General features: G+C 43.2%; 1 protein-coding gene across 1 annotated transcript in view; it reads left to right on the top strand.

Annotated features, from left to right (window-relative positions):
• TEC (tec protein tyrosine kinase) overlaps positions 1–21,695 on the top strand; it is an 82,662-nt gene that overhangs the window by 50,378 nt on the left and 10,589 nt on the right. The window contains exons 4-12 of the mRNA XM_015412864.1: positions 5,849–5,950; positions 7,943–8,036; positions 9,623–9,748; positions 10,080–10,120; positions 11,444–11,625; positions 15,481–15,546; positions 17,211–17,265; positions 17,552–17,631; positions 21,185–21,318. Coding sequence (XP_015268350.1) covers positions 5,849–5,950; positions 7,943–8,036; positions 9,623–9,748; positions 10,080–10,120; positions 11,444–11,625; positions 15,481–15,546; positions 17,211–17,265; positions 17,552–17,631; positions 21,185–21,318 — 880 coding nt within the window. The remainder of the gene's footprint in view (positions 1–5,848; positions 5,951–7,942; positions 8,037–9,622; positions 9,749–10,079; positions 10,121–11,443; positions 11,626–15,480; positions 15,547–17,210; positions 17,266–17,551; positions 17,632–21,184; positions 21,319–21,695) is intronic.

Below are 21,695 nucleotides of genomic sequence, written 5' to 3'. Positions count from 1 at the left end.
CTAATATGCGAATGAGCTGTGCTGTCAGGGTGTGGCCTGATATGCTAATGAGTCCCTGCTGTTGGGTATGGCCTAGTATGCTAATGAGTTCCTGCTGGCCTTTTTCTACAAAGAAAGCCCTGTGCATTATTATTCTGCTATTGCCATGATTCATAATAGAATTATTTTGAGCAAACAAGCCAATCCAGTTGCGAATGATTGCTGTAGCACAATGATAGAGAATAGTTATATAGATATCAAAATTTATTCCAAATCTATAATGGAGCCTTTAAATATTATTTTACTATTATCTTAGATAGACATATCAACATAAGTCTTAAAGATACTTACCTTCATAGACTCAAATCAGTTATCATATAAAGACAACGTAAATCTGGTTTATGGTACCTATGTCTTAGTGTATTTTCAAAAATCACAAAAGGTTGTCATTTATGTGAGAAAGTCGCTTGAGAGGACTGAATGCAAATGAATATATGTGTCAAGTTGTAAATGATAACCCGTAAATGACAATCTTTGGTGATATTTGAAAATATACTACGACATAAGTATCATAAACCAGATTGATGTTGTCTTTATATGATAACTGATTTGAATCTATGAAGGTGTGTCTCTTTAAGACTCTTGTTGATATGTCTATCTAAGATAATCGTAAAATAAAATTAAAGGCTCCATTATAGATTTGGAATAAATTTTGTTATCTATATAACTATTCTCTATTTACTTTTGGTTTGTATATGTACTATAGCCGTAGTCCTCCTATTTTTGCTGGTATGTAGCACAATGATAGTGCAATATCCAGTGATATGTGGATGTAACCTTGTAAACTTTCTAGCGCTGCATTGAAGAAATCTGTATGTGGAGCTAGATTTTTCTTTAAAAAAAAAAGTATAGCATCATGATGGAGTAGAGAATCACTTGGAAAATACCACAGTGTTGTATTTTGGCTACAGGTATTCAAAAACTGCAAAACACTGGCCATGTCATAGGAACACACATCTGCACATGGAAAAGAAGGACGTTGTCAGATAAGAGGAATTTCACAGTGCAGTCCTAAGCAAAGTCACACCCATCTAAATAAACACTTGGGATTGCTCTGTCAGAACGTGCTTCAGATCAGATTTATTAATACAGTCAAAGACCAGCATAAATCATACACACACAGTCACGCGTAATAAGGTTAAATAAAAGAATACCCATATAGTAAAAAATAAAATTTAAATTTGATAAAAGATATCACTGATTTAAATAAATATTATATTAAATTTAAGAACCACTGCTTAAGATAAATTTGTGAATTTTGCCAGCACCCACAAAAAACCTTGGACAGGAAGCTGTAATTTGTGGGTTCGCGCCTGTAAGGAGCTTCCTAGCAATATCAGAAGCAGGGCAGTCCAGTGCCTTTCTAAGGAATGGAAGCATGATGTGGTGTATTCAGTGCAAGGCAAACTGTATGTGAATCACCCTATTGAAACACCATGTGAAGCTTCGTCCTGGGCTAGAATCAAAATCCCTCCAATCATATTGGTAGCCCAGGAAGAACCAGCCAATCAAGTACCAGCAAGCTCCCTGAGCGGGAACTAATGTGATTTGGACCTTAACTCTACAACCTCATAGGTTGATATTGTACAATAGGGCATGGCTACATTAGCCGGGAGAGTTTAAAAGTGGAACAGCTTCAATGCTAAAGCTGTTCTGGCTATCAGATGTTGATCCGCGTTGGAGTTGTGTTCGAGTTGCTGAAGAAAGCTGATCTTTTGCTGAATCACTCTCCGACTATTCTGTTAAGTGGGCGACTTAACACATGAACTTAGCACAAATTTATTGGTAGAAACAACACTGAAACAAGACATGTTCAGTAGATTCAACCATACCAGATCCTCAGGGGCAAACCCTCTGAAGCATAGGGGTCTTTCTATATCTCCCCTCAACCACTGCAGACTGTCAGTGTGTGTGTGGGGGGAATTGTTAGGGGGTTTTTTGGGGGGAATTTATAAGAACAAGAAGGTGAAAAGATTGTAATGAATGATATCTTGGAGAAGAAGGTTAAATAAGGTTTTATCTCTTCAACAATATTTCTCAAGCAATAATCCCGGTTTTCGTAAGATAAATTGGCTTGTGCGGATGCATAAGGAAGGAGGGAAAGACGGTGGCCCTTGTGAAGCTGACTCCAAGAAATGTGCTGGCTAAGAGCATGTTTTGCTATGGGTGATGAGACAGAAGATTTTTGGAGTCCCATTAAAGAGCAGCGAGTTGGCAATTGTTTATTTTATTTTTATTACATAGGGTGGGGCAAAAAATATGTTGACCTATCTCTGGCTTGGATACCTTAACACCAAAGTCTGCTCCCTTGCATATATTTGGAGGGCCAGAACAGGTGCCTTTTGAATGCTGCACTGCAGCAGTTGCATGGTTTGGAACTTTAACAGCAGCATGAAGTGAAACAAGAGGGACAGCATCGTGTGAGTGCATGGGGAGAGGGGTGGGGGCTCATGGTTGTGTGTGCATGTGCGTAAAGGGATTCAGTTTATAGTGACCCCTGGAAAGGCCAGAGCCCTCAAGTTCCCATTCTGAAGTCAAGCACAAATAGAGCAAAAGGGCAAGCAACTGGTTGAACACCTGTGGTTGCACTGGAAATACGTTATAAGGTGAGGAATCCACCTTATTTTTATTTCATTCATAAGAACAGAATAGATGGGAAGGCACAGGGGTAGGTTGGCCATCGTGGCCACCGGTGAAAGTCCTAGTGGGGTGATGGCCTGGGAGACCGCTTCTCCTGCTGTCCCCCTTCCAGGCCACTTGGGTGAGTCACCTGCAGCTGCTACCATCAACTGCCCCTCCCTCTGTGGCAGGGGCATGGCAAAGGAGGGGCCCTTTTCCTAGGGTATTTTGGCTTCCCAGTCTGCCCTTGGCAGGACAGGAGCAACACAAACATGTTCTACACCTTCTGTTCTGTTCCTTTTCCTCAGCATAGTGCCTTTAAAAATAACATATAGGTCCTTGGGAACTTATTGGGGATTCTCAATGAAATCTGCCTTCCCATCATTATAGATCTTCCACTGCACTGGGCAAGCTGCAAGGGCATATTAAGAGCTTTTTAGGATGTACTTGCAGTTCAGCTGGGGTAACGGCAAAGGCCAGGCTGATTCCCTTTGAGTGTGTGTCTTAGAACACGCTTCATAATTCTGTGCAAAAAACTCAGATTGCTTAAGAGACAAATCAGTATAGAAACATGCAAGAGCACCTCCAGACCATGGAATTGCTTTATTAAGGGGGTCGGTATACTAAAGGTGGCTCAAGTGGTTAAGACGCTGAACTGCAGGCTGTGGAAGGTCAGTAGTTCAGCAGTTCGAGACCCAGGTGCCGCATGACGGAGTGAGCTCCCGTCTCTAGTTCCAGCTCCTGCCAACCTAGCAGTTCGAAAGCAAGACATTGCATGTAGATAAATAGGTACCACTTCAGTGGGAAGGTAACAGCGTTCTGTGCGCCTTGGTGTTTAGTCATGCCGGCCACATGACCACGGAAACGTCTTCGGACAGCGCTGGCTCTTCGGCTTTGAAACGGAGATGAGCACCGCAACCCTAGAGTCGGACTCGACTGGCTTTTGAGCAAGGGAACCTTTACCTTTACTATACTAAAGGGGCAGGTGCATATTCATATTAGCACATGTAAAAAAAGTGCAGCATTTCCTTTGAAGCAGAATCCACTAGGTCAAAAATCTATCGTGTAATCAAAATCCAGCATAAAACAATGTATAAATCATGCTAAAAGATGGGGGTTTTTTACTTTAAACCAACAAAGTCTCAAGATGATGAGGCTGCTGTGTGTTTAACTTTAGGTCTGACATTGTTTTAAATTTTCAGAACCGTACACTGTTTTTCAGGCATATTTTTAGCTTTATCTAGATTCAGACATCCTGACATTCTTCCTGATGGTGGCCAGTAAAGCATGAACTTAACAGTACATAATGTTTTTGTTTTTGTTTTGTTTTCTCATTCCGAGTGCTGCTAACTAGCATCTGCTAAACGTGTTTTTTTTTTCCATCACGCATGCCACCAGAATATTTTTTATGTCCTGGCAATGTTGTGACTTTTGCAAGACAATACTACAGCACGCTTCTAGCATACAGTTATGGGAAGAACAGCCTGGCTGTGGCAGAGAGATCTTAAGGAGTGAGTTGCGTCACTTTTTAAAGCAAAAGAATGGACTGATGTTTACTCCCACACAGGAGTTGTGCAGTAGAGGACTGAACTCCTGCCATAGAGGGTTCTCATCACATTTCCCCAAGTATCAAATATTTTGGTTTTTGGTAGTCAGAAAATGAAATATCTGCACTACAAGGCAGTACGTTCAGGAAGCCATATATGATAAGCGGAAAACAAGTGCATGCTTGTTGCACGGAAAATCGATCATGTGGGACAGGGTCTATGTATAAGGCACTGTTGTTTGTGGTTATAGCCAAGCTGGGTGTTAACGGGTGCACCTGCAGATGTGTTGATCCCCAACTTCCTTGCTCTAAATTGGGTTAGGACTTTGAGCAGCATCTATGTGAACATTTGTGTTTTCTGAAGGCCGCTTTCCCACCTAGGTTTGGATTTTAGAAAATGGCTCCCGAAGATAAAATTGTGGCATGGGAAAGGTGTAAATGCATGAGTGCTTCTGAGTCAGACACAGCTATGCAGAGATCTTCTTGGCCAGTCTGTCTTTGAAGGTGACTCACTTATGAAGCTTTCCTACGTGAGAGAATTAACTGATAGGTGTGACTTGCAAGAGCACTGGCCTATGAAAATTCGCAAGATAGACTAAGGGCACAGCAAACTAAAGAGCATAGACATACGAGAGGTTGCTGCAAAAGTTCAAACACTCAACAAAAAATAGCAAACTTGTCAAAGCACATTATCACTAATCAATAGCATTTTAATCTTGATTTGTTTCAGTGAATATCAAGAGACCAAAGTCCCATCAAGATGCAAGAAAACGGCAACAGGACGAACTTTCTCGAGTTTTGACTGCTCGTTTCGACGTGTGTCTTTGTCAAACATCCTATTAGACATAAACAAATGTTATGATAGAGAAATAAACTCCAGTAGCAATATTTACACAAAGATTATTGCAATAAAAGCTTATTTTGTACATACAATTTTCCAGTGTTCTTCTTCACTGTAAATATTTGTATTTTAAATTTACGGGAGCATTTCTAATGTGATATATTTGTATTATAGAATGTTTGAGTGCCTTATGGTGCAATTGATGTGAAGAAGAACACTGTCTAATAGGATGTTTGACAAAGACACACGTCGAAACGAGCAGTCAAAACTCGAGAAAGTTCGTCCTGTTGCCGTTTTCTTGCATCTTGATGGGACTTTGGTCTCTTGATATTCACTGAAACAAATCAAGATTAAAATGCTATTGATTAGTGATAATGTGCTTTGACAAGTTTGCTATTTTTTGTTGAGTGTTTGAACTTTTGCAGCAACCTCTCGTATGTCTAGGCTATGAAAATTCGCAACAAGGGTAAAGTGGCCCAAGTGAGAAATTAAGCATTGTGTGGTTTTCCTGTGCCCTTCACTTAAGTTTCTCTTTCACCACTGGGGTTTTGCTCTACTGGCTTCACTGTTCCTTGCTGCCTGCCATCAATTCCAATTCCTTGTGTACCACCTTCAGAACTGTTGCAGTCCACATCCGATATTTCCACAGGGTTGAGGAGGTACTGCCAGCGTAACTGTGCCCTCTCCTGGCATAGTCCATGCATTGAACTGTCGTCATATCTGTGCTCCAGTCAGTACTGAAATTCAGTGCACCCTTTCTTTTAATTTGTCCTCATTTTCACGTTTGTTATTTTACTTCACAGAAAAAGTACAGAAAAGGTTCGGTTGATATTTTCAAAATTAAATGTGTGGAAATTGTGAAGAGTGATGGTGGTATCCCCTGTCAAAATAAATATCCATTTCAGGTAAGTTTGCCTGGTTTGAGAACCCAGTCAGCCCTGTATTCAGGTCGTAACCATAATGCTTATTTATTCATACAAAGTTTCTTTTACAGGATTTCAATATGTATCTGTTTGTTGTTTTTTTACATTTAAAACATTCAGTCATCCCCACAGGCATAGTATACAGTTCCTTACTTACTTACTTACTTACTAAGAGAGCCAGTTTGGTATAGTGGTTAAGCGCGCGGACTCTAATCTGGGAGAACCGGGTTTGATTCCCCACTCCTCCACTTGCACCAGCTGATGTGACCTTGGGTCAGTCACAAGCTCTGGCACAGCTGTCCTTGAAAAAGAGCAGTTTGTGTCAGAGTTCTCTCAGCCCCACCCACCTCACAGGGTGTCTGTTGTGGGGAGGAGAATGGAAAGGAGTTTGTAAGCCTCTCTGAGACACCTTTGGGTAGTGAAGGGCGGGGTATAAATCCAATCTCTTCTTCTTCTAAGTGCCCTCAAGTCACATCTGATTTGCACAATCCCCACAAGGGGCTTTCAAGGCAAATGAGGAGCAGCGGTCGTTTGCCCAGCCTGCACAGAGGTCTCCCTTCCAAGTACTGACCCTTCCAAGTACTAATGCTGACAAGATTGGGCTACACTCTGCTGCCTTCCCAGTAACCGTTCCTTTCCACACTTAAAACTAGGCTACTGTAAAGTACTGGGTTCGCCGCATGGAGGACTCGGACGACGACATGCTTTTGCACACGTTTATTGTACTTCACTCCAACTAAGACTAACTCTAACGGCCCAACAGGGCCAACTATATACATATCCACCCAGCACCCCCTATTCCCATTGGAGGGTTTGAATGTCCCGCCAAAGTGGCTATTGGTTGGGGCTGGGGGAAACCAGGATCCAAAGTTTCCTTTGTTCCAGGAGCCAAGCTCCTGCATGTGCTGCGGACCCCTGGTGACAGTCCACGTACATGACAGCTACTTTGAAGAGAATCCAACAGACACAATTCATTTCATCATATCATAAAGACATTTTGATTTAGAAATTATGTCAATTGGATGTTACTTCTCTGTGACCTGTCAACAGAACTGATTGCATTCTTAATGCCTGCCTTTATTCCATTTGCAAAGGCTGCTGCAGGTTTCCCCCCCAATGTTTATTATTTCTTATTAATCCCTGTAAGTAACAACTACAGAAAACACAAAGAATTTGTAGCAAAGCACACAGTTTAAGGGAAGCCTATAAATTGGGGAAGAGTCATTCAAAAACCCAAGAGATTAACTGCAATCCGAAGCAAAATTGCACCTTTCTAAGCTTGGTGAATTCAGTGGATTTAGAAAGATTGTAAATCTGTTTAGGATGGCAGTGCCTTTCCTAGGCCTGACTACACCTGCTTAGGATTGCTCTCTTGGGGGGCCAGACTACACATTATATGTTTGGACTAGTTGGGTTCAGGGAAATTCGAACAAACTTTCTTTCCCCGCAAGTCACACAGCAGCTGCAGGGAAAGGTATTTTTAAAGTCCCCAGGAGCCTGACTGAGCTCGGGATGATGAGGTGGGAGGGCTCTCTCCCCTTTGGAGTATTGTGTGCATGTAAAGCTCTGAAGATGGGCAGATTGACTCATTAGAGAAAAGTAATATGTAGTTAGTCAGTTAAAAAGACATTCTTTCTGAAACTGAATCTGAGGGTAACACAGAGAGCTGCCAGTTGGCCAGTCAGAGACTTAGCTGTTTTCCCCAGCATAGGGAGAGAACGGGTGTGAAGAGGACAGGAGGGGTTGCTAGAAATCATGGGGGAAGTGCAAGATATTTGCTGTGTTAGCACAGTGAAGTGAAGAGCCCGGGGATAGAGGATGTAGGCCCCCCCGCCCGCCTTCACCCCCCCCCATTGTTTCCACAGCAGTGGTGAGCTTTTCCCATGTCTGTGTGGAAACAACCTAAATGTAAGCAAGTGCTGTAACTCCGTAGCACTTGCTATAATAATTTATCTTGTTTCTTCTTCTTTCTAGGTTGTGTACGATAGTAGCACACTTTATATTTTTGCTCCCACTCCGTACAGCAGGGATCAGTGGGTACGGCAATTGAAAGAAGGTAATGGGAGCAGTTTATTAAACCCATCTGGTGAAAGTTTGAATGGAGATAGGGAAAGGATCTAACCGCAAAGGACCAACTAAGAGCTTTCCCACGCAGACATGTTTAAAGAGTCCTCAGCCTACATGTTTATAAAAGCAAGAACGCCACCACTTTCAGCTGGCATACTGTTTTCGAGCTAAAAAGTAGATTGAGGGCTTTTTAATAAGTATGTGGGTGAGGAAGGAAGGGGCTGTGACAAGTTATGCCACAGGTTTTAGAAGCTTTAACAATAATTCCTTCTTAGGGAACCCTGCCAACAGAACTAGACATTAGGAAATGTGTGTTTATTGGCATAATCACTTATCTGCTGGTTAATGCTAATAGATGGATGGTGGAGTAATTGTTTAATTGTTTCTGTAACTGCTGAGTTTCCTCTGCAAATTTTCCCCTCCCTGTTTTTTTCCCCTTCAGTACAGCTTTGCTTTTTCTGATATCAAAGCCTGACTGGGGGGAAAATTAAAAATGATTGGGAGCAATGTTCCCTCTAAGCTGTGGAGTCTGTGTGCAAAAATTCTACGTTGTAAGCTACTGGCATTAAAGCTGTGAGCAAGCGATTTGGCTACTGCATAAATTAGTTTGCTCCGGAGCCATCCTTCCTGAGCTAAGACAAAAATGTGTGAGCTGGAGGCTAGCTCACACTAACTCAGCTTAGAGGGAACACTGGTTGGGAGAGGTATTTGCAAGTGCAGGAAATGGTCAGGCATCTCCTTCTCTGAAAATGGCCTCCCACCCCCTGTATATACATTCTGAGGGAAACACAGAATGTCTAGCTCTGTGTTTAACGTCTAGCTCTGCCTTGAAAACTATAGTTCTTTGAGGGATAAATAATCTATTGAGAACCCCCGGCATATCACCAAACTGTAATTAGCAGAATTCTGTGTTGAAATTGAGTATAGTGCAGGTGCATAGCTACGGTGGGGGCATTTCGGGGCCATGCCCCCTTGTTAGTGAGCTCTGCCCCATCTGTAGCTCTGCCCCATCCGAGCAGCTCCCCTGCCTGCAGCCCGTAGACTTGGAAAGAGCCTCTTCCTCATCTACTGGCTGTGGGCGAAATCGATGCTCACGGCTTGAGTGGCGAGCTTGCCTGCAACCAGTCGATTTTTTTTCTTTTATAATTTTTTAATTTGTGTGACTTCATAAGTGACGTCACGCCCCCTCGGTGCCCCCCACCAATAAATTCCTGGTGTAGAGAGTAAAGGTTTATAGTATAGATAGTTCCAAAGTATTAAGTTTGTGTCTGCTAACCTCCTCTTCACCCATCTACTCAGTTTTGTACCATGAGAGCAGCAAAAGAACAAGAAAAGTATATTTCACACTTTCACCCTCCCCAAATAATTAAACATATTTTTCCCTGTTAATCATTTGACTGTTCAATAATTGGTGAATAAGGTCTGTCTGTGCAGCAGTTAAGATGTAGTTACTCTTTGAGGAATGGAAATCATGGTTGCTTTGGGAGAAAATATTAAAGATTTGTTAAAACCGTAATGAAATTACACATATTCTTTGAAGTTCCAGTACTTTAAAGATGATGTTTTGTTTTGTTTGTAGAAATAAAGAAAAGAACAACAATAATATAATGGTTAAATACCATCCTAAATTCTGGACTGATGGAACCTATCAGTGTTGCAGGCAAACAGAAAAATTAGCACCTGGCTGTGAAAAATATAACCTGTTTGAAAATGGTAAATGTTCATATTTCATATACCGCTCAGAATAATTTTCATCCATGCATCTATTGACGCTTCTCCTTTCCGGGGGCCTAGTCATTGTCTGCTCAGTGTTTTATGGATAACAACAGTTAGGCCCAGCTGTGAGTATTCACAGACTGAAAGGGAAGAGTGTGGGAGAGGTTCGGTATGATCTTGTGACTAAGCAGTCATCAATATTATGGCTGCACATAACACCAGTCTTATTATTATCTTTCAAAAATCTTACCTTTATTACCCTTATTTGTATAAACTTTCAGTAGTAATCTGTACATTTAATTTTCTGCTTTCTACTGTTTGGTTTAAGGTATAAGAACATTGCCTACACCAGTACCAGATAAAAATAAGGTATGGAGAGAATTCTGAACTGACCATCTCCGGATGATAGTTATTTGCATTTGGTCCAATGTTTTTTTGAAGATTAGAGTCCTCTTCCAATAACTTTGAAATACAGGTTGCGAACTAAACCTAGTCCATTTAAAGAAAAGCACTTACTACTAATGCTGCCAGTACTTCCCATGTGATTGTAGGTCTTGTAACAGTTCTTCATTAGATGCTATATTACGTCCATAGTTGTCACCTATTTCAAAGTCTACCCCAAATTTCAAGGGGCAGTAGGCACCACTAGTTTCTGTGGACTACAGGGATGGAGCCTGCTACGCATCCAGTGCCTTTTGACTTCCTCATCTCATTGACCTCAAGGCAGAACCACATATTGTGAGGTATATAAGGAGGGTTGGATCCAGACGCAATTTTCCAGTGGGCAGAATGGAACTTTCCTGCCTCCCCCCCCCCTCACTGTAGCCTCCTGATAGCCACGAAATGATGTTCATGAGGGATGGGAGACCCTGAGAAACAATATAAAGGGAGTCTGCAGCAAGGAGAGGGAATCAGTGGAAATTGCAAATTTAATCTGGATCCAACCAATGTTCCCTCTAAGCTGAGTTAGCGTGAGCTAGCTCACAGTTTTTTAGCCTCCGGCTCACACATTTTTGTCTTTGCTCAGAAAAGATGGCTCCAAAGCAAACTGATTTATGCAGCAGCCAAATCGATTACTCACAACATTAATGCCAGTCGCTCACAAAGTAGAATTTTTGCTCACAAGACCCCACAGCTTAGAGGGAGCATTGGATCCAACCCAGGGTTTCCAGTCCATTAATGGAAGGAGAGGGGCATTGTTCCAAAGAAATGGCAGCTTGAGAAGGTTTCCTGTTTTTGCATTGGTAACTTGTGCTTTAATCGCCTCACTGGAGTGTGACCAGTCAGACTGAAAGTCTATAGTCTCTAAGGTAATTACAAAGAGCCAAGCTGAGACAGTGACTCAGGTCTTTGTTTGAGACGTGGGTAAGCCACGTCCATATCCACATTCAATTACTAGAGGAAACTGGCAGTGCCATTGTAAGCAGAGCTACACCCTTTTAAATGCATTGAAGTCCATAAGTTTAGAAGGGAGTTTCTCTGCTTAGGATGGTATCGTGAGTTCCCTTGAACAAGTTATGGTATCTCATAATCATGTATCCCAAGTATGTGACCATTTGTATCATTAGTCTGTATAATCAGGACGATGTCTGTGAATATAATAGCCTCAGAATCTGTAATAAATGCTCTCAGTTAAATATAATTATTTGGACCTTTCAAGGAATAATAATCGTCATAATGATTCTGTTCAAGTTTCAGAGAAGGCCCCCTCCCCCTATTCCTGCAGAAGAAGAGGAGGAAGATGAGGAAATAGTAATCGCCATGTATGACTTCCAGCCCACAGAAAGTCATGACTTGAGACTAGAAAAAGGTGAAGAATATACAATCATTGCAAAAAACGACATTCATTGGTGGAAAGCTAGAGATAAATATGGGTGAGAACTGTTGCTTCTATTTCAGCTCTTTTATCAGTGCGTTAAATTGCTCTTGCAGTACAACGGATCAGATTAGTTATGCCTATTTTGGATATAGTAGGTAAAGGTAAAGGTTTCTGTTGCTCTAAAGTCAGTCGAATCCAACTCTAGGGATGCGGTGCTCATCTTCCTTTCCAAGCCGAAGAGCCAGCGCTTCCAAAGACGTTTCCATGGTCATGTGGCCGGCATGACTAAACGCCAAGGCGCACGGAACGCTGTTACCTTCCCACCGACGCGGTACCTATTTATCTACTTGCAATTTCTTGCTTTCGAACTGCTAGGTTGGCAGGAGCTGGGGCCAGAGACGGGAGCTCACTCCGTCATGCGGCACTCGGGTCTCGAACTGCTGAACTACTGACCTTCTGGTCTGCAGTTCAGCGTCTTAACCACTTGAGCCTCCGCAGCCCGCTAATTTTGGATATGGCTGATGTTAATAGCAAGCCAGGTATGCTGAGGAATATTCAGATGTATAATGTTTATGTTGTGGACAAGTCTTCATGCCTCTGTAGTAAGCCATTCTGTGGGGGCTCAGAAGGGGCCAGTGTAATGTAGCAAGAAAGGCCAGGGGTCCACAACCTTTTTGACCACCTGGACACCTTTGGAATTATGACACAGCGTGGTGGCTGCCATAAAATGGCTGCTGCAGGAGAGGGAGCCAGCTACAAAATATTTGTCCCAGCTTAACAGCGTTCCGTGTGCCTTGGTGTTTAGTCATGCCGGCCACATGACCACGGAAACGTCTTCGGACAGCGCTGGCTCTTCGGCTTTGAAACCCTAGAGTCGGATTCGACTGGCTTTTGAGCAAGGGAAACCTTTACCTTTACCTTTAACGTCAATCACCCAGCTGTGCTGTGGTCGTGGCAGCTGCTGTCAAAACACTGTTTTTAAAAATCTACACAGCCAATCAGATCTCCAGTGGCCAGTCAGAAGGCTAGCTTGGCAGAAGCCCCAACCAGCCCTACTCACTTTCTAAAAACATTTGGTAGGTGCCAGATAAAGTGGGGGGGGTCCCCTGAGCTAGACTGTTGGGTTATATCTCGTTCCAGTCTGCTTACCTATGAAGCTTGTTGGATGTCCGTGGACAAATCATTATCCCTCAGCTTGACCTGCCTACATGCTTCTGTCGAGGCAAATGGCTGCTGCAAAGCCATCAGAGGAAGTATGGATATCAAATGAAATAAGAAAATTTTGACATTATACAGTGCAATCTGGTTAATGTATACACGTTGTTATGTGAAGAAGGCTTGGCATAGCATTTCTGGGTTTAGTTTTCTTTAAGTGAGAGAGCGCTGGAAACTTACCATACTGTGTCTTTGAAAATAAACAGGAGTATTATAGCTTCTTCAAAACTAACATGTTTTTTATTCTAGCATAAGCTTTTATGGACTAGAGCCAATGTCCTCAGATGCATCTATAGTCCAAAAACAGCCACATAGAGGGGTCACCCAAAAAACTAAGGTATATACGCAGTATACTCTGATATACAGACTGTGATCTAAATCCAGTTCATTTAAAGAAATGTTCCCACTTACCACTAGTGGATTATGGATCAGGTTTACAGATTGCATAACAATTCTTGAGTTATGTCTGCAATGGTCATCTGCTTCAAAATCTACTTCAAACTATAAGGGGGAGTAGGCATACTAGTAGCCCCAGGTTTACCCCAAATCTGTACAAAAATATGAGAAGGGTTTTTTTTAAAAAAATGGGATGGAGTTAAAAACAAAAAACCCAAAGAGGAAAGGCAGTGTCTACATGTGTGCAGACATTGCAGGGGGAAAAGGGTGATGCTCTAATTCAAAAGGGTGCCAAACATTTGCCTGATGGGCGTCTTCATCGATGGCTCGGGGCTAAAACTGAGCAGGATACACTTTCAGCTCCAAACCACTCCCAATTACCATGCTGCCAAAGAACGTGCTTGCCTGGTGAACAACAGTGGCTTGAGGATGAATGGGTGCACAATATCATTTCATCCCCAAGTCATCACAGTTCGAGACCAAAGGCCAGCAGAGTGGGAAGAACAGGATTTCCCCTCCTCTGTGGTTCCTTGCAGGTTCCCTGCTCGGTTTTTAAAGTAAGGGCCATGCATCTGATGACATGGACTCTATTGCATGAAAGCTTATAGTACAATAAAAAAAAATTAAGGCGCCAGAAGATGTTTATTTTTGGTGCAGCAGACTACCCCTCAGCACCCAACGTGCCTCATCATCAGCCAATTCACAGCTGATTCTCTCATCCTGCATGACTCCCCTTCATTTACAAAACATTTTAATGTTTGATGTTCACTGCCTTGGCGACCCTGATGGGGTGGGAAAGTGGCATGGAAATGTTTAAAGAAATTTATTGCAAACTTTTCATCTGCTCTCTCCTCACGGTATGCTAATATCCCATTCTGACCCCTTCAAGGAACTTTCACAGCAAATAAAGAACGTTCACCTTCTTTTGTCAAAGGCAAAACCCATTTACTATAGTCAGACAGTACTCGGGCAAATTACTGTACTCAGACAGCAAACTTGATGTAAGAATTACATGAGACTGGGACATACCAGAGCCCTAAACCCAGTCAGCTGGAATCATGCTGGAACAAACAAATCCAGAATTTGATTGCTGGCTCTTCAACGTACAATAAAAACCTCTCTCTTATTAGCTTCTAGGAATATAATCTAGTATTAATTTATTTCCACCTGGTGAGACTGAGATACAGATAATGGCCAAGAGGGCGGGGTAGAAGTTTAAATAAATAAATAAATAATAAATAATAAAAGTACAGAGATTCAGTGGAGCTGCGGTGGCTCCAGTGGTTAAGACGCTGAACTGCAGGCTGTGGAAGGTCCGTAGTTCAGCAGTTCGAGACCCGAGTTGCCACGTGATGGAGTGAGCTCCCATCTCTAGTTCCAGCTCCTGCCAACCTAGCAGTTTGAAAGCAAGAAATTGCAAGTAGATAAATAGGTACCACTTCGGTGGGAAGGTAACAGTGTTCCGTGCGGCTTGGTGTTTAGTCATGCCGGCCACATGACCACGGAAACGTCTTCGGACAGCGCTGGCTCTTCGGCTTTGAAACGGAGATGAGCACCGCAACCCTAGAGTCGGAGTCGACTGGCTTTCAAGCAAGGGAATCCTTTACCTTATCCTTACAGAGATTCATGTGACCATGAACTAATCAACGGTAGAAACCAACGTTCTGAAAGCAAGCTGTTGAAATGTAGTTTTATTATTACCTTATTTGTCATTAAGTATGGGCTGAAAAAGTTACTTGGAAGTTCTATTGATGAGAGAGCCAGAGTGGGTAGAACAATGGACTCAGGCTAGGAAGACCCAGGTTCAAATTCCTACTCAGCTGTGAAGCTCACTGAGTGACCAGTTGAATTCTCTCTCAGCCTATCTCACAGGGTTGTTGTTGTGAGAATAAAATGGAGGAGAAACACACACACGCTTAGCTGCCTTATACCGAATCAGACCTTTGGTCCATCAAGATCAGCATTGTCTACTCAGACTGGCAGCAGCTCTCCAGGGTCTCACCAGTAGGTCACATGACCTACTGCCTGGTCCTTTTAACTGGAGATGCTGGGGATTGAACCTGGGACCTTCTGCATGAAAAGCAAAGACTCTTCCACTGAGCCACAGCCCCTGCAGGCCCCCAGTAGGGGTCAGACACCAGAGGTCAACATGACTTCCAGGTGCGCACAGGCACACACACACACACGCACACAAACCATGTCATAAAGGAAGGGTGGGGTTAAAACAATGTAAAAAATAGTATTACCTAGACATTCTTATTACATGTGTCATCTAAGCATATTATTTGCTTACCTCTAGAAGTATAGGATATATTCCAAGCAACTATGTAACAGGGAAAAAGTCCAACGATCTTGACCAGTATGAGTAAGTATACATTTATGAATAATAAATTCTTATAATAAATTCATTATATCTAATTCTTAATGTGGCCAAATCTATCAGTACTTAAATGCGGAGGCTGGAGCCATGAACAGAGAAGATAGACCCTGCTACAAACTTGAAGAGGCAGATTTGCAGAAAAATCCGAAATCTTAAAATGCATTGGGTAGCAAGTTGCCCTGTTGCTACCATCCAAAATAACAGAACTGGCACCTGTATCTTTAAGAAATGAATACCCACAGCAGTCATCGCTAAGCAATCACAATAGAACTGTCAGCCTTCAAGCGTTGGTTTCTGCCAGTAAAGGCATGCAGAGGGGACAGGACACTTTCCAGGGCTATTTCAGCCTTAATGGGCTGTTTTGGCTCGATGGGGCCAGACCCAAGCAGCAACCATAGAGCAACTTGCTACCACAAGACTTGCACGAGTTACCCAGGACTGGCTGTTTGCTGCTGTTCAACAGCAGCCACTCCACAGAAACTAGTGTGGTGTAGTAGTGGTTAGTTTCAGACTAGCATCTGGGAGAAGTAAGCAGGAAGAAGGGAAGAAGTATAGGAGATTTCAGGGAAGGGAAAGGGGAGATAGGGAGTGTGGGGAATAGGGAGTGTGGGGAAAATGAGATTGGCAACTGGATTAAAATAGCTGGCTGAGCCAAGTGCCAGCTTCATTTTGTGGCTGTGGTGTTGGACTAGGATCCAGGAGATCCAAGTTCGCGTCTCCACTCTCCCATGGAAAGTTGCTGGATGACCGTGGGCCACTCAATGGGTGCGTTCAGACGGGGTGTTTCAGCCGGCATAAACTATACCGGTTGGAACTGTTGCAGTTTATGCTGGCTGAAATGCGATCACACTTACCTCCTGTCTCCGGAGCCCATCGCTGTATGCCCGTTCACACACAGCGGGCATCGGCAGTTTTTTTTTTAACTCAGTTTGCGCATGCGCATAGGCAGACATCCACAGAATGGCGATCTTTGCGCATGCGCAAAACACCCCGTCCCGAAAAGCATGTCCTGAAGAGAGGACTTACCTTTAAAGTTTAAAGAGCAAACTGGCCTCCCTGAGGTCCCGGACTCCTCTGAAACGTTAAACTAAGGACCTTTTTTTTTTTTTTTTAAACAAATGCCGGGGCGAAGCTTTGCCCAACCGCATATCGCCGACCTAAAAAAAAAAGTCAGGCGAAAATCGGAAGCCTCGGGCTTCCGAACGGAAGTGGCTCTACAACGGTGGAGAGCGATCAGACGGGGGTGGGGGTGGTAAAGCGATTACAACCGTTGCACTCAGGATACCACCACTTGGGGTCCTAGTGGCAGAATACAACGGTGTAAAGCTCTTTGCAGCAGTTAGGGACGGAAGGCAGATGTTCGCCGTGTGAACGCCGGTAAGTACACCGATTCCAACCGGCACCTGTACCGTTGCAAATGCCCCGTCTGAACGCACCCCTTGTCACTTAGGCTAATTTACCTCACAGAGGAGAAGAGAATGGTGGACACAGCTTTGGGTCCCCATTGGGGAAGGGAAGCAGGGGTATAAATATCTCTTTTTTAAAGTGAACATCCAACTTGGCTGTAATCTCCTTGCGCCCATTAGATGAGAGTTCAGTTGATGTAAAACCCATTCCTGATTAATGCCAGAAATTCTCTCTCTCCTTAGGTGGTACTGTAGAAATCTGAACAGAAGTAAAGCAGAGCAGCTCCTCAGAAATGAGGTAATTTGCTCATTCAGAATTCAGAAATGAGCCATTTATATTGCTGTTGTTATTTGTGTTTCTAAGCGGAGTAAAAGACTACAAAATATTTTTAAAGCAACACGAGTAAGCATCCGAAATAATTTATTTATTTATTTATTTAATTTTATTTATACCCCGCCCTCCCCGCATGCGGGCTCAGGGCGGCTTACAACCATATGGCACATAATGCAATAAAATACAATAAAACAGTTTAAAACAATTTATTTATTGGGTATATAAAGCATTTATTTCCTTGGGTTTTTAGGATAAAGAAGGTGGTTTTGTGGTGAGGGACTCCAGTCAACCAGGTTTATATACAGTATCGCTTTATGCAAAATTTGGAGGGTAAGTGACTGGAATCATTTATTATAGTTTCCCTTACCTCTTTCTTTCTTGTCTGTTGGCAAGCATCCAGTATTTTCAAGGGAAAATCTTTGTATTATTGAAAGTACTAACACTTTGAAAGTAATTGGAAGCCAGTACAGCTGACATAGGATAGGTGTTATATGTGCTGACCAGGACACTCCCATCAACAATCTGGCAGCTGCGTTCTGGACTGCTTGCAGTTTCCAAAGCAGTGTGTGTGTTTGTGTGTGTGTGTGTGTGCTGGCTTCCAATTACTTTCCGGTGGTACTTACCTTTGAAGCCCTAAACAGCCTGGGACCTTCATATCTTCGGGACCACCTCACCCGGCATGATCCTCCCCGTCTTCTCTGATCTTCATCTTGGAATTTAGTGAGAATCCCTGGTACACAAGCTGCCTGTCTTGTGTCAACAAGGGTGAGGGCTTTCTCAGTAGTGGCCCCCGTCCTGTGGAACCCACTGCCTGAAGAGGTGCATGCCTCGTGGGACCCCCCCTAAGTTCTGCAGGGCATGCAAGACTGCTCTTTTTCAGGTGGCCTTTTGGTGATTGTGATCCACCACGCAGCTGGTATACTTGAGCTGTGTCTTCACCATCCACGCATCCTGCCCTGCTTGACAGTGGATAGATTTTGATAGGGATAGATTTTTAACCATTCTATATTATAAACATTATTCATTGTATCTTTGTATTGTTTTTAGTGGTGTATTTTGTATGCTATATATTTCCCCAGGTCCTGTTCGAGGGAAAGGAAGCTGGATATAAATTTGATAAATAAATAAATAAATATATTTCACTATCCAAATCTTTCCAGAGAATTAAGGTAAAATGACAGAGTTCCGTTCATCCAAACGGGCAACTTGATTAACTAGCTGAATCAATTGACCTCCTGACCAGTGTTCCCTCTAAGCCGTGGAGTCTTGTGAGCAAAAATTCTACTTTGCGAGCTGCTGTTGCTGTTCAGTCGCACAGTCGAGTCCGACTCTTCACGACCCCATGGACAAGATCACGGCAGGCCCTCTTTGTGAGCTACTGGCATTAAAGTTGTGAGCGAGCAGTTTGGCTATTGCATAAATTAGTTTGCTCTGGAGCCATCCTTCCTGAGCTAAGACAAAAAGATGTGAGCCGGAGTCTAAAAAACTGTGAGCTAGCTCACACTAACTCAGCTTAGAGGGAACAGTGCTCCTGACTTCTGACTTTCATCTCATTATTAGAGTAAAAATATCTTTCACCTTTCAGATCTTCAGCAATCAAGAGCACATCTAATCAGACTTGCCACAAACTGCCTGGCTTTCTTTTTTCTTGGCAGGGTCTAGGTCAAACATCAACTCCACATCAGAGGCCTGCTTTTCTTCTGAACATATAAAGATGCTTTATAATGAGTTAAAATGTCCCGCCTAGCTCAGTAGCACCCCCTCTCCAAAGTCTGTGCCAGAGATATTTCCCAGCTCTGCTGCCTGAAATTCTTTGACTTGACAGTTTTCTTTAGGTTCCCTCCTCATTTTACCTTTAAATGCCTACATCCTGTAGCTCAAAACTTTCTACTCGCAGAGGGTTTCAGGCCTCGAAATCAGCATCTTCAAAAATACATGCTTAAAATCAAAAGTTAAGCAAAGTTTTCAGATTATTTTGGAGATTTATTTGCTAAATAATATTTGTAGCAAAAGCTGTCGAGATTGTTCGTTTCAGATGAAGTGGCTTCTTTCTTATGTGTTGCTGTCTCCTAACTAGTCTTTAACGCCCCGGTCTGTACTGTTAAAACTTACAAACTGCTCAGGTTATTGTCCTTGATCAGATAGGGGCTGCCTTGTTTAGAGTTCCTGTCTTCTTCGAGTTCTGGAATGTGTTATGGAGTCAGAATGGATTTTGGCACCAGTTGAAACAGAGTGGCTCAGATAATGGGCCTCAGTTCAGGGCAGGGGAATTCAAACTTGATCATTTTTCTCCTGCTTTAGAATGGTATTGAAGAGTGGGGGAAGGTAGGCTTACTTAGAAGTGAGTCCTGTTGAAATTACTGGGGTGGATCCAACCAGTTTTTCTGCTGAGTCTTGCCCAACTTTCCTTCTTACTACAGCCTCTGTCTCACAGGACACTTGTCCATCCCAGTCCTGTGATCAGCAGCAAAACTTTTTGGGGTGGTCAAAGGAAACCTCTCCTCCATTTTTTTATCAGCAGAAAACCTAGTTGGATCCACCCCAATAGGACTTATGTCCATGTGAAAATCGCTACAATTGGTCTGCAATGTGGGCAGATGTACGTTATTCCAAGTGAGTTTAGGTCCAAAAATATCTTAGTTGCGCCAAATGCTTGGCTTGGATCCACCACAGTTTTTCTGCAGGTACAAGAATTTCTGCCCATGGAGTGTGATATTCTCCTGCAGCAGCCTGAAATGCTTTCCCCCTCCCCTCCGTGAACAGCGGCTGGGGGGGGGCATATTTCAAGCTGCCCCAGGAGTGGGGAGGTGAGAAACTTGCATTCCATGGGAAGAAATCCTTGCATCCATGGAAAACCTGTGGTGGATCCATACTTTACTTTGACAAGCCTTTATTGGCATACGTATATATTTATTTATTTAATTTCATTTATACCCCGCCCTCTCCGCACGCGGGTTCAGGGCGGCTTACATAGGCACAAAGTGCAGTAAAGGTAAAACAGGTTAAAACAGTTAAGACTAAAATTCACATCAAACAGGATACACGAGAGACTATAAATACACACTCCCCAATGCGTATCAGGAAGGGATCAGAAAGGGGGGACGCCATGGGCCACGATGTTCCAGATGACCAATCGGCCCAACCCGGCGATACTGCTCTGCAGTTGCACGGTGGTGGTAGTGGCGGCAGTGGCTCCTACTCAAAAGCCTGGCGGAAGAGCTCCATCTTGCAGGCCCTGTGTAACGGTAAGAGGTCCCACAGGGCCCTGATCTCTTCCGGGAGCTCATTCCACCAGGTAGGAGCCGCCACCGAAAAGGACCTGGCCCTCGTGGTAGCAAGCCAGGCCTCTTTAGGGCTTGAGGTCACCAGGCGGTGTTGTGACCCCAACCGAAATGCTCTTTGGGGCCTGTGTGGGGAAAGGCGGTCCCTCAGGTATGCCGGACATACAATAGGAGATCAGATTAAATATAGATCAGAAAATACAAATCCATATAGGGTAAAATTGGAGCTACGGCACAGAAAAACAGCATGAAAGCAGAAACACCTAATTGTTACTTATCAGAACGTATAGCCATAGCACTAAGAAGAAACCTTGCTACTATTTCGGTTATTTCCGTATCTTGATTATCAAGCAAAAACAGAACCTTAAAATCATCAGGAATTTCTGAGAATTGAGCTAATATAGGATACAGATGATCCTGGCGGGGCACCAGATAAGAGGGACATTGTGGTGGATCCAAGCTGTTATGAATAACAAAATGTAATTCACTTGAGCAATTGAATGGCTGGACATTGCTTATCAGGTGTCTCAAAATGCTGAGCGAAATATTTAATGCCTATGATACGTAACATGTAAATTAAAAAAAACTTACTCTTTTTTCAGAGAAGGGTCCTCTGGAATAAGACACTACCATATCAAAGACACAATGACCTCACCAAAGCAGTACTACCTAGCTGAAAAACATCTTTTTGACTCCATCCCAGAGTTAATTGAGTATCATAAACACAATGCTGCAGGTAAATGAGTGCTTTATCATTTGAATGTGCAATGCTGTAAGAAACCAGATTTATTACTTAATAGCTAAAAGGAGAAGCCTTACTAGGTTGAGAGCCAGTTTGGTGTAGTGGTTAAGTGTGCGGACCCTAATCTGAGAGAACCGGGTTTGATTCCCCATTCTTCCACTTGCACCTGCTGATGTGACCTTGGGTCAGTCACAAGCTCTGGCACAGCTGTTCCTGAAAGAGCAGTTTGTGTCAGAGTTCTCTCAGCCCCACCCACCTCACAGGGTGTCTGTTGTGGGGAGGGGAAGGGAAAGGAGTTTGTAAGCCGCTCTGAGACTCCAAGTGAAGGGCGGGGTATAAATCCAATCTCCTCCTCCTCCTCCTCCTCCTCC

The sequence above is a fragment of the Gekko japonicus genome, unplaced genomic scaffold (genome assembly GCF_001447785.1).
Source record: "Gekko japonicus isolate JY-2015 unplaced genomic scaffold, Gekko_japonicus_V1.1 scaffold1332, whole genome shotgun sequence".
NCBI classification, from domain to species: domain Eukaryota; kingdom Metazoa; phylum Chordata; class Lepidosauria; order Squamata; family Gekkonidae; genus Gekko; species Gekko japonicus.
Note: the sequence above shows the minus strand (reverse complement) of the source record. Positions and strands in the feature narration are given on the sequence as shown.